Source organism: Pipra filicauda, unplaced genomic scaffold, assembly GCF_003945595.2.
Source record: "Pipra filicauda isolate LSUMZ 115617 unplaced genomic scaffold, ASM394559v2 scaffold53_size3534045_pilon, whole genome shotgun sequence".
NCBI classification, from domain to species: domain Eukaryota; kingdom Metazoa; phylum Chordata; class Aves; order Passeriformes; family Pipridae; genus Pipra; species Pipra filicauda.
The window spans coordinates 1,587,927-1,601,233 of record NW_024104687.1 but is presented as its reverse complement, the minus strand read 5'-3'; the positions used below and the strand labels follow the sequence as shown (position 1 = coordinate 1,601,233).

The 13,307-nt window shown below is 42.6% G+C and overlaps 1 protein-coding gene across 2 annotated transcripts in view; it reads right to left on the bottom strand.

The window, feature by feature from the left end:
• PLPP4 (phospholipid phosphatase 4) overlaps positions 1-12,928 on the bottom strand; it is a 52,850-nt gene extending 39,922 nt beyond the window's left edge. For both annotated transcript variants that reach the window (XM_027746491.2, XM_027746492.2), the window contains exon 1: positions 12,740-12,928. In XM_027746491.2, the coding sequence (XP_027602292.1) occupies positions 12,740-12,795 (56 nt within the window). In that variant the 5' untranslated portion in view covers positions 12,796-12,928. The remainder of the gene's footprint in view (positions 1-12,739) is intronic.
• Between the last annotated feature and the right edge of the window lie 379 nt (positions 12,929-13,307).

The window sequence follows — 13,307 nt, the reverse complement described above, 5'->3', positions numbered from 1 at the left end:
GGAAATCCACAGCTCCTCAGCCATGAAGAAGGGGTACACAAAAAGGGCCAAGACTCAGTTATTAATGAAGAACTGCACTTTCACCAAGGAAGAAGCTGCCATGAATTAAAAATATAACTTCAACAACATAAACTTTAGTTGGATAGAAGAAGAAACTTTCCCCGTGGTTAAGGCACAACACTGGGTATCAAGAGATTTGATGTTTTCTGCCACTGTTTCCCAAAGGTAGGGAAAACCATCCCAGTGGGAAGTGTCAGTGCCAGTATCAAAGCAAGACTCCTAATGCTCCAGTTTGCTCTGGACTGGTACTTAGAGATGCCAAGTACACCCTGCTGGCTGGCAAACATTCAGGTAGGAAAGGAAGAGCTTTAACTTCTCCACAGAAATCAAAGGAAAGAGTTATTTAAAAAATATATTAGAATTTATATTGCAACAGATGCTGAATGCAAAAGCGTGTACATCAGAACAGAAACCAATGTCTTATTAGTTTTATTCTTCATAGGCTTTTATGGAAATGTGCTATTGCAAACATCATTTTAGCTGTACTAAAATCAATTAAGGAATGTACACTCACACTGACATGGAAGCAGCTGCATCAATAAATTATCTCTACCTTCTTCACAGCTAAAAACTTTTGTTTCCCAGTACAAAGCCATGCAGTGTATATACCTACTATTTCTGATTAACAATGTACAATCCTGATATAGAGTTTTATGGGGTTTGAGTGTCCTGCAGGATACAGAGTAGTTAATATTCAGCAGGAACAGCCAAAAAAGAAAATTCAGAAGGGTTTTTATTGCCACAGAAATGAGATCTGATGCCTCTTAATTTGCAGTAACCTCCTGTCTGTAGGTACAAGTATTTACAAAGGCTGGGAGGAGTCCTGGCAAGAAAAAAGGTTGCAGGAGGCATTTTTCATTCAGTCCCTATTCAGTGCCCAGTACACCTGTGGGAACAGAGCAGGTTCATAGATCTTTTTTAACTCCTGTACTTTTGAGAAGCCAAAACCAAAATCTTTATACCACTTTCTATAACATTTGATACTCTGATCTGAAAGTATACAGCTTTCCCCCACTTTTAATTCAGTGGGTGCACTTTTATCCAGAGAGGAGCCAAACATCAATGGAATTAAATCCTGGGACTCATAAAGACAAAGGGGAAGAGCAATTGTTTTGGTTTTCTTATTTAAGATCACTGGCAAGTAGATGACTGGTTCTTGAGGGCAGGTTTGGCTTCAGATGAGTCACTATGACTCAATGGAAAATATATCTGAATATTTTAAATTAGCTACCAATTGCAGTGTGACATTTAATTAGCACATATGCCCACGTTAGCCCTTCAGATATATGAGAAATCATTTTGATTAAGAAGGGATTGAAACTAAATTCTGATGCAGTTTTACAAATGCAGATATTACCATAGCAGTCATAATTCCCAGCTGTGCTGAAAAAGGGGTTTTTAGTATTTTTCTTCATCTTCACTAGCAGGTTTCCCAGATTTGCCTCACACCCCCATTGATTTTACAGACATATATCAGGGTATGAGCTCTCCCAAAGATGAATGGCCACTCTCTTTACTCTGACCCCAGTCAGGGTGACCTGTGCTATTACTGATCCAACAAAACCAACCATGATGCAAGACAGGTTTTTCAACCAGGATGTGTTTAACCAGAGTCTGTGCCAGTCAGGGTCTCTGAATTACTATTCATAAATCTGCTAGAGCACCTGACTCGTGCCATAGGTACCCACATTGAATCTATATCTGAACAGAAACAGGTTAAAACCTGACCCAAAACTTCTGCTCATTTTATCTTCCTTCTTGTGCCTTCTGAATTCAAGAAACAATATGAGTTACAAGAATCAGCAAGGAGGCAACAGCTGAGGAGTCCTGGCTCAGCTAAAAGCTCAGATCTTAAACTAAAAACAATACAGATTCACAACAGGAGGCCTGCAGCTTATACATCTCATTTATATGTTATTTCATATGTCCTCAGAATACCTGCTATGAAATAGTGAACGAACAGTCCTTTGAAAAGCTGAAAAACAAAGAACAGCCTGGAGTTTTAGAACCTAATGTTAGTTTTCTTAGTAGTACTTAAATTGTATTTCTACTGTTTTCTCAAGCTCTGGCATTTGAACTCCCTCTAAGTAAACAATTTCCTTCTTGTGACATAATTTAAAGCTAAGAGGAAAGGGAAAGGACTATCTGTGCATGCATGAACAGCCCAAGAACAAGGAGTTTGTGCACCTGAAAGAATCCCTAACCTTCCAATCCATATGTTCTCCTTGCTTAGGGGCTGAGCACTTTGAAAGCAAATATCACTGAGCATCCTTATTGCCACTGTGAGGTGACTGACTTTAGAAAACTCTCACATTCAGTGAGAATAGAAATGGCTTTCCAGGCAGTAAACTACTTAACTTGTTTAGACACTCCTTTTAACCGTCTTATCTTCCCAAAAGAAGAGGAATATTTGGGAATGAGCAAGGTGAAAGGAGGAAAGAGGGGAGAGCTGGTCATGCTGCATTGCAGCTTTGAACAGAGGAGCAGGAACCACGGGTGGCTATACTGAAACAGGGAAAAAAAAAAATCACTGCAAAATGACTCAAAGTCACATATTTTGGCTTGGTTTTAACTTTTAAAACTTTCTGTGACCTGAGATTGAAAGTGATCTTTGCTTTCCGGTCAGCAGAATATAAAAGAAACCCTTCTGAAACAAAAAACATCTTTGTTTTGGCGTTTGGCTGCTCCTGAGGTGAAAAAGCAGCTCAGCCCTTGTGATCCCTGCTCACAGGGAGCACTGGGGCACTTCAGCACAAGGCAAACAGGTCAGAGCTGCTCCTCACTGTGTCAGTGTGCAAAACTTCAGGCAGCCCAGCCCAGCTGCAGTGCTGTCACACAGAGAGTTTTACACAAATAACAGGTACCAACAAAGTGAAGACTATTGGTTCCTGCTTTCGTTGCATTATCTCTCATTTTAGTTAATAAAAAACGTGATTTATGGTATCAACTGTTGCCTCTGTGCTCTGTTTTTATTAAATATACTCTGCGATACAAAATATTCCACAAAAGCCATTTTAATGTGTGTTTGGGGAGGAGAAAGCAGAAGGAAAGGAAATCCTCAGTGTAGGAGCACTGGTGTAGCTGTTAGAAGTGTCAAAGTTGGCAGCTGTACATGATCTTAAAATGAAAACCAGAATTCATCTTACATGCTTCAATCAACTAAGCACGTATCTGAATAATGAACCAACACCCGAGGGATGCAATCTCAATAAAAGGGAGGATTAAGCAGTATCAAAAAAATTGTCCAAAAAAAAGTGACCAAACACATTTTCAGACCATTTTTTTGGATTAAAAACTCAGGAGCTCATAAGGAAGCAGGAGAGAGGAGAAATGCTGAGGCCCAGTCTAGAAGGCTCCAGCAAGAGCTTCTTTGTGTGAAATTAAAACATTCATTTTTGTTCAAACGTAAGCAGACCGTCTCAACCCAAACTGAAATGAAATATTTTGTTTGGGCATCCATTCAACTTGCTTAAATAAAAAAATGCATTTTAAAATAAAACACTTCGGTATTAATTCCGAGACACTTTTTTTGGCCAAGTTATTTAGTAAATGTAATACAAATTTACAAGTTTGTTCCAGTTTTTCCTTCACAGTTGCTGTAGGCAATGACTTCCTTTTTCTCTGGAGGAAAAAAAAAAACCCACGATCTGCTTAATGATATTCACAATCAAATCCAACTATATTAAAACCACTCAGCCCAAAAAAAACTTGTGTGAGTACTAAATGTTCCAGAGTATTAGTAATTATTAAAAAAAAAATAGTAAATTAGAATAATGGGGAATAAGAACATCACTTTTTGCATTTTGTAGCACTCACTGAAGTCCAATAACAACAGTTACACTCCTGGAAAGCACCTTGGACAGCAGATGAAGGAAACTATTAATGTTCTCTCTGCAGGCTGTGAGAGTACAGACAGGCTATTAGATCTGTTCTCCCATTAGTGAAAATTGGCAGCTAATGAAAATATAACACTTTCTATCAAATGATCCTCTCCTCTGCTGTTTGCCACTTGCCAGGCTCTCACCACACAGGCCACAAACCCTTCAGAGCTGAACTATTTCTGAGCTATCATCTGCACCTCCATTATATCATTTACCCTCCATCACACAACCTGAAGAAGCAGAAAAACTCTGCACTCTAAACAGGGTAAAATGTTGACCTGCCAAGACTGCAGAGCAAAACATTTCACCTAATCTAGGATTTCATTTTCCCCCCAGTCTCATCAATGCAGAATATTTAGCACACAGACCCTGGCATCACTCAGCTTCTGTTCAGTGTTTGCTGAACTTTTCTCCAAATAACTTCATATTGGTGCTGCTGTTTCCTCCTCTGCCCATCGTGATGAGTCAAAAATCAAGACATTTTGCTATAATGTCTTTAAACTTTTCCCTGCACACTGGGAAAGTTTCAGGCAGTATAAACCTCAGGCCACTAAGCTGATTTTTTTTTTTACAAGACCACCCAGTCTTGTCTCCTCTCAACAAAGCAAAACCTGGTGTAAAATACACCCAAGACACTTCAGTGTAACTTGCTTTTTAAAATTTCCATTGGTGGAGGATTCTACACATGCCTCAGGCAATCTATCACAGCACTGGAGTCCTCACAATTAGTTGGTATTTCCCCACGTTCAGCCCAAGTTTCCCTTGTTACTATTTGAAAAATCTTTTCTTTCTGTGCAATTCCCAGCTTGCCTTCTCCACACATCTTTATGGAGCTGCTTACATGTGAAAATTACTGCCATGTCCCCTCAGATTTCTAGATTAATCAGCTCAATTATTTCTACATTTTCTCAGAAAAACATGTTTTCTACACCACTCTTACCATCTTCCTCACTCCTCCCCAGCTCTCTGGACTTCACCTACATAATTAATCTTAATCATCCACTTACTGTGAAAACACCAGTTGTCAACCCTCTTACTCTACCCTACAGCAAAACAATTTCCACTTATGCATTTTATCTATAGGCACTTTTAATTAGAATTCAGTGGTATTTTAACAGGGAAAATATTTAGCCATTTGGATGGTAAAACTGTTTTGTAATGCAGAGAAACGAACAAATACAATACCCAGTGATGGCAGCAATCTGATTTTCAACAGAGAAATAGTCTTAATCTATTTTTTTTTTTACAGAATCATCTCAATCATTGACAGAGTTTCTTGCATAGCTTTCAGACTCTGTCCTTTAATCCTTGCCAATATGGATGTGGCACTCAAGCCTCCCCTGTTCAGTGTCAGCACGGCCCTTACTGCGCAAAAAAAGTTACAAGACACACTAAATATAATCCTTGATCCTCTTTTAGCATCAAGAATTCTGCCAGCTCTTTCCAAGTACTCACTTTTCAAAGTCAGTGACAGACTGGGAGACCATAAAGATCTTGATTTACTGTGCCAGATGAGTGCATTCTCAGCAAAAAGATCATACCTTTATTAAAAGTCTTTCCCATCAGAAACACAGTTGTGTCCTATCTTGACTGTGCTTAGGTCAAAGTATATAAAAATCAATTTATTAAAGAAAAATTTCCCCTATGAGAGCCCCATCAGTCTCAGTAGCATTCTCACTATAAAACACCTTCAATCGGGCTAGAAGCAAATAAATACACATGTCAAAGTCTGTGAGTAAATAGGATTCAACAAGAAGAGACACAAAGTCACCATTTACTCCTCAAAAAATCTGGAGCAGATGCTTTGGCATTTACAATAACATCCTTTTTTAGCGTGTATTCAGCTGTGAGTTTAGCCATGGAGATCCCAGCCTATTAGCAGGACAATTAGAATTCCTGCCATTAAATCCCCTTCCAGCTTCCCTTCCCCCCCTCCCACGGGACTCGGGGAAGACAAATGAAATAAATTTGTTCCACAATCTGAAAGTATTGATACAACAGTCTGTAAAAACAGTTTATCTCTGCACTGACCAAAATCTGCACAAAAAGACAAGCATATTTTCTCCTGAATAACTGTTAGCAAAGTCAGTGAAATCCTACCCTAATAAATACAATAGGAAAATGATGGAAACAGAAGCTTTGACAAAGTATCTGAACACCAGGTTGACCCTGAGTGGATGCCAAGCACCCACCAGAGCCACTTCATCCCTCCCCTCAGCTGGATGGGGGAGAGAAAATACATCGAAAGGCTCTTGGGAGGAGATAAGAACAGATGCAGATCATTCCACAGTTACCACCCCGGGCAAAATAGCCTGGGGGGGGGGGGAAACCAGTCTAATCACAGTAGGAAAATGAGAAAATAAAATCTAAATCTCAAAACACCTTCCCCCCACCCCTCCCTTCTCCCAACTTTACTCTGATTTTCTCTCAGAGAGAGAACGAGGGGAACGAGGGCTGTGATCAGATCATCCCATGTTGCCTCAGCAGTTCCTTCCTCCTCAGGGGAGGGCTCCTCACGCTCCTTCCCTGCTCCATCCTGAGGTCCCTGTCCCAGGGCCAGTTCTCCAGGAACTCCTCCGTGAGTCCTTGCCCAGGGCTGCAGTTCCTCATGAGCTGCCCCAGCCAGGGTCACGAGCCCTGCCAGCAAATCTGCCTCCCACATCAGGACAGGCACAGGGTTCTTTGGTTGTGTGCTTCATACATTCCACCAGGGAGAATAAACACTTAGGGCCTTTTGTTTTTACAGTAACCTGTCAAGGACACAGTGCTGAACACAGTTAAAATTCAGGTTACTCTGTGATATATCAGCTACATTCAGAAGCTCCATGTCTGACTCTCCCATCACTTCAAAGGTACCACAGACTCTGCTGAGCACTGGAACAAGTCTGTTGCTTGCCACTGGAGCTCAATATGCAACCTTTGATACGTGTTCTCAGATCCTGAGCACCAAAGAGGCTGTCTTTTTTTATAGCAGGTCTTTCCCTTAACTGTTTGTTAACCCTAGTCAGTGAACTAGACTTCAACCTGTGCCACAAAACTAAATTTTCCCTCATTTTAACATGTCAATTATGGTTTGCAACAGTGCACCTATTTTGAAACAGGTTAGCAAACATCTGAGTGTTCTCATTTCTTAGTATCATTACTAGCTATGAAATATGAGAAATAAAAATATTATTTTTATAAGTGTATCGCGAAGTTGTAAGAAATTCAAGTCCCAGACTGGGACTGGGTGTCAGGGACTTTTTTGGCCAGATAAGAGAAATATAAAAATTCCTAAAAATTAAAATCTTTTGGGGCCATGTGAGAATTCTGTACACAGGGGGTTTCTCTTCTCTCTTTCAGCTAAGAACAAAGGAAGATCCATAATTTTTGACAGAGGATGTCCAGCGGCCAATGGAAAGAAGGGAAAGCCCCTTTTCAGAGAAAATAAACCTTTTTAGGCAGAAATGAATATATCAAACTTATCTGAAAAGGGTGGGGATTTTGTGAAACTATAAAATGTATGGAAATTAAACCAAAAGTGTCTTTTTCCCCAGAAACTTGGTGTGAGAAAGACCCAATGCATTGAATATATTCTTCCTTGTTTCTTTGTTCCTTGAGTTTATGCCATCTTTCTAAATTTAAAAAGAGGAATATTTCCCACAAAACCAACACTGAAAAAGCTCTGAAGTTGTTCAAGGGTGTTGGCTACCTCCCAACACAGAATTTATCAATTAAGTGAAGGAAGGGTGAGCAAAAGAAGTATTACTCTCACTTTCTTGGTGAGAAATCAGGGTACACAGAAATGAAGTCCAAAACTGTTTGGATCAGAAGCCAAAACTCAGGTTCCAAACCAAGTCAGAATTATCAGATATTCAAATTGAGAAGGCAGGACACAAAAAGACCAAGAAGCTCAGGTGGCCAAACACCTACTTCACTTTGAAACCTTCAGCTATAGAGCCCAGGCTTAAAAGGTGCTTTCAATCCTTGGACCAACTGATTTGTGTAATTTCGCAGGGTTTGAGTCAGAGTGAGGAAATAAATCTGAATGTCTCAGACTGGTGATTTCTTCTCAATCTATTTTGTGTGTGTTCCCTACAGATCTCCAGCTCCTCATGATTCTCAGCTCAGTCTATCCTCCAAACATCCAGTCAACATGAGAGAGAAAAGGCAAGCACAGGCTGTGAGAAGAGCAAAGCAAAACTGCAGCATTGTAGAAATTCCTCAGGTGATTGATTTTCTGTCTGTGTTAACAAGACAATATTTAGTGTCATTTATAAGGGCAACGTATCCACAATATCCAGATCACCACTCCAGGACAAAGAGAGCTACCTAAAAGAACCTTCCATGCTAAATTATTGCATGCATATTCATAACCTGATTAAAATCTTAACATTGTAAACATGCAGAGAAACAGCTTTTATTTACTTACACCGGAATCTGACCATGGCACACACACAGAACATGTCAGCATCAGTCAATCCTGCAAACTCACATGTGTGTGGTGTACACATGTGTTTACCTGCAGATAAACATTTATTCCCAAGGGAGGCTGCTAATGAGACTGTGCTGTAGGGAAGATATCCAATTACTCTAAATGACATTCATATTTTAATCACATCACATGCCCTGAAGAGCTCGAGGTTGGATGAAGAAATCCCTGAAACACTGTCTTTTTAATCAATTAGCTCTCAAAACATCAGCAATATGAGGTTGACAAGTCATTGGGTTAAATATACCACAGCACACCCAAATTCCAGCTTCCTACCAAGAGACAATGGTGTGGCCTTCTAAAACTTTTCAAACAGATGCACAAAGTTTTCCTTGCAAGAGATACCTAAAAGAGACCATTGTGTATTTTGCTAAGAAACAAAGACATCCCTCAGGCTCACTCTGAGCCACCACTCATGGAATTCTTTTTAGGACAGATGAAAAACATTATTTTAAGGGCATCACTCCTGTGTAAAAATACAAGACTTGCTCACAAATCCTTTTACAACTGGCTTATCTTAATTAAAAAAACCCAGTTAAAACAATTTGCTTTCCTCAATCATCCTCTAAGTGACAAATGCCACTGGGCACGTGGATCAGATGAAAGACTGGCCACGTTTACCATGTTTTAGCATTAATCAAGCATCTTAAGATGCTCCAGGTCATAGGAATAAGTACAGAAATTAAGAAAACAGAGATGCAAGACTCAAATTCAATCATTCTTCAAATTAGCACTGGATATTTTCTGTAAACAGAGTACATCCTCATAGTTATTATATTAAACAATAGACCATTTCTACTTCTGAAACCTTACGTCAAAAATTTCACTTCTAAAAAAAAATTCAGTTCTGTACTCACATATATTTATTAACAAACAAAAACCTAAACAAAGATATGAAGTGAGAATTGATTAAAGCCAAGGTTTCATTGAAAAATATTCTGTTATGCAGTTTCAAATAACAACATAATGGTCAAATTATAGGATGAGAATTTTCTTCACCTAGGAAGTAGCAAACCATCCACCTTCCATCAAATCACTTCAGCCCAGTCAAAAGGTGCAAGGCTACATATTTTGAAAACTTAAAATTATTTTTTAAGAAACTGGGAAGAAAGAAACCCAGTTAAGAAACTGAGAAAAACTGCGGGGCAGAACAGAAATCTCTCCTTGCACTTTGTAACGTGTACCTTGAGAGCTATTTTGCTGAAGGTACTCAACCAATTACCTATTTACCTTCCCAGTCAAGTGTGCATTAAGCATATTTTTGACTGCAGCCACTTGTGTTTGGGTTTTGGGTGTTTGTTGTTTGGGGCAGGAGTTTTGTTTAACTCCTGCTTCTCAATTTCAGGCAGCTGTAGTTCTTCTAATAAATCTCTCCTAACTAATCCCTCCTTCAATACCAGTAAATCCTGAGGGCTAAAATGCCCTTCAGCACAGATCTCTCTAAATGCACAGAAGCCCGAGTTGCTAAATTTCAATGCCTAATCCGGTCTTTAACAGCTAAGTGAACACTTAGCAACTGCCAAGAACACGTCTAGAACCGAGTCAGTTGTTATCATTATCCTCCCTAGATGTCTGCAGAATTCAACCAAATCAACACACAGCCATCAAAAGTGTGTAGTACTTCTCAAGCTGTGCATTTGCACGATGAAAGATATCTTAAATCATAAGTGTAGGTTTCTGCCTTTGGTGGAAGGATTAAAGTTGGTAATTGTGGCAACTGGAGGAAAAAAAAAAAGCCAGTCTTTAGTATAGAAAACATGGTTGTTGTTGCTGTAAAACACATCCCAATTGGCAATACATTCCATTTCAGCAATCATCAACAGGAGTTCCCACACCTCCGTTTTTATGGAATGACATTTATTACCAAGCAAGGCTACAACATGGGATATGCACCTTGATTCTTTTGCATTCTGTGGTACAAAACACGCCAGTATCTTACTCTGAGTTATATGAATTGTTAGGCTGAAGCTAAAAGACATCTGGGAGGCACAGATGGTTCACGACTGTCAAATGGATGTGGAACCATTACCTTCAAGGTCAGCCTTCTAACACCACAAAGGTTGGTCACGGCCCAAAGTCATCAACACCATATCAGAATGAGCTAATTCTCTTCTGTCCAGTTCCTCGTGGACAAATATCCGGGTCCCAGCTGGCAATCACAACAGGGATGAGCTCAGACCAAGCCCCAACTCATTTATGTTAATGGCATTCCTTTCCAAGGGAGGTGGAAAATGTGCAGCCTTTCCATTCCTAGAAATCTCTTCTGCAGTACAGCTCAGAGAGCTGCTGCCTGGATTCCAGTCCCAGGGCTTCCAAATTCACCAGTAAAAGTTCATTCTTGAAAAGATATTTCACTGAACTCAATGCTCCATAAAAATCCTTGCACTGGCTGTGTATAAAGCCACAGGAAATACCATTTTTAAACCTCTGTAACATAATAGCCTCAAAACATGAATAATTGCCAGTTAAGAAAACAGAGAACTATTGAGTACTATTTCAACAGCAAAGGATTACTTGGGTGTTAAGATTACCTGAATTATAAAGCTATTCTTTTGGTTTACTACAGATTATATTCTCGGAACCATCGCAAGCAAATAAAGTGAAGTTCTTCATGGAACTAAACACCAACCTGAATTTAGAATACTACAGTGCTTAGTGCTTTTAATGAATGCTCTGAATGACCTATTGAAACATCAGAATTATTCCCCAGAATTCCAAGGAGGAAGAGCCGAGCTACATGAAAATGCTGGAGGTTTTTCCATAGGCATTTGCCATTCTTGGTGACTCTACCAAAAGCTTTTCCATCAGCTACCCCTCAATGCATTTTAGAACCACAGCATAAAGAGCAGTGAGAAGTACAGAACCTTTTAAAGAGGAAATAAAGACAGAGGAGAAGCATAACCAAGAAAGGATCCTTCAAATGGGGTATGAGTTACATATCATAGTAATAAGCATTACTATGATGGTTCAGGTGATGAATTACACACACAATCATAATGAAGAGAAAGGTTCTGATGTAGCATCAGATCCTGAGGTCTTGGCTCACCCTGTAAGTCCATGTATTCCAGAAAGGAGTTCTGTTGAGAGGAACAGGTCTACTTTCAAAGTAAGATGCAACTGAACTGACAGATATCAAAGGTACCTTACAGGATTTTCAGGGTATCAAGGTTTACCCTAAAATGAAGATGATTCCACTTAACGAAACATGTTGCAAATCAAAGGATTAGCATCAATATTCCAGAGAAATGAGCACCGAGGAAAAAATCAAGCACAAGTAAATTGGGCAAGTTCTTAATTAACCATGAGAGGTTCAGAAAAGACTCGCATCAAAGCATTCAGATTCCCCAGCTGTAAGTCAGTACCACAGCTTAATAGATATATCATCTGCAGCTGAGACCAACAGCCCCCACCGTTAAGAAAACAAACAAGCAAACAACAAAATCTGATTTCCGTGATACTTCTGAGAGGCCACAAAGACTGACAACGCTCACCTTAAAACATTAAGCAACGGACATGCAAACTTACACAGAGAGGAACTTTTCTTTGCTCAAATGCACGCAGAACACAAACTGCCTGAGAGAAAGAAACGGGCGCCGCTCTGAAAGGCAAGGGGGAAGCCTGCCTGAAGTACACCCGGCAAAACAGCACGGAACTGCTTTCTGCTAAAAAAGGCAGAGAGCGTTCCTGCAGCGATAGCTGCACATCATTCGGCAACCAGACCTCCCTGACTTTCCTCCCCACACACCAGGGCGCGGATAAGCATTCCCAGAGCCAGCCAGCCACGTTCCATCATCTCCCGTTCAGCCCGAGCTCCGAGCTCAGCTCCAGCTCCAGCCCCAGCCCCAGCGCTGCAGTTCCCCGGCACAGGGTTCCCAGCGCGGGGCTCCCGCTGCTTCCCAAGCCAGCTTTTGGGGCGCATTTACCACCGAGCCAGCTGAGACCTCACAGCGCAAACCACAACCCCCCGAACCAAACCTGCAGCACGTTTGGGGGTCGCGGTGTTTTTGGGGTTTTTTTGGTTGGTAGCTTTTTGCACGCTTGTCTCCGGCAAAACCCCAAGGGGCGGAGAAGGCTCCCGGCTGCAATATTCCAAACCCCCGCACCGCGGGGAGGAGAGCGGCGGCAGCTGCCCCTCGCTCGGGCATCCCCCGCGGGGTCCGCCTGAGCATCGGAGCCCCCCGGGGCGGCGCTGGTCAGGGAATGCGGGATGCAGGGGCTACGGGATGCAGGGGATGCGGGACGGCATCCCAGCCCCACATCCCGCCCCGCTGCGAGGAGGGACCCGGGCACCGCGCGGCACCGGAGCGAAGTTGCTGCGGGTACTCACACGAAGACCCCGAAGAGCAGCACCCGTATGCCGATCTCGATCGCCAGCTCCCGCATGGTGGGTCCCGGCGCGCTCCCGCAGCCCCCGCGGCGCCGCCTCTCATCCCCCGCCCGGCGATGGGGGCACCGGGGCAGCTGTGCCGCCTCACGCCGCCCTCCCGGTGCCCCGAGGGGCCGCGCAGAGCCAGAGGGAGAGGGAGAAGCAGAGGGAGAGCCCCGCCGGGCGCAGCCCCGGCCCCGCCATCCCGCGGCTGCCGCGCTGTGCGGGGCGGGCACTGCCGAGCGCCCGCACCGGGGGAGGGTCCCGGGGACTAACGCCGTGTCCCCCCGTGCGGGGGCCGGGGATCCTGGGGATTTCCCCTCCCCTCCTCCCTTTCCCCGCCCCCGCGGCGCTGCCGAGCCGGAGCTGGAGCTGGCGCCGGAGCCGCGCCGTCCCGCCCGCCCCTCGGGGCTCCTTTGCGATGCCCTCGGCGGGGGCACTGCGGGCTCGGTGCCCGCCTAACGCCGGGAAGCAGCTCGGTGGGGCGTAGGGAGCGCTTTTCCCTGCCCCATTTAGCGCAGCGCTCGCC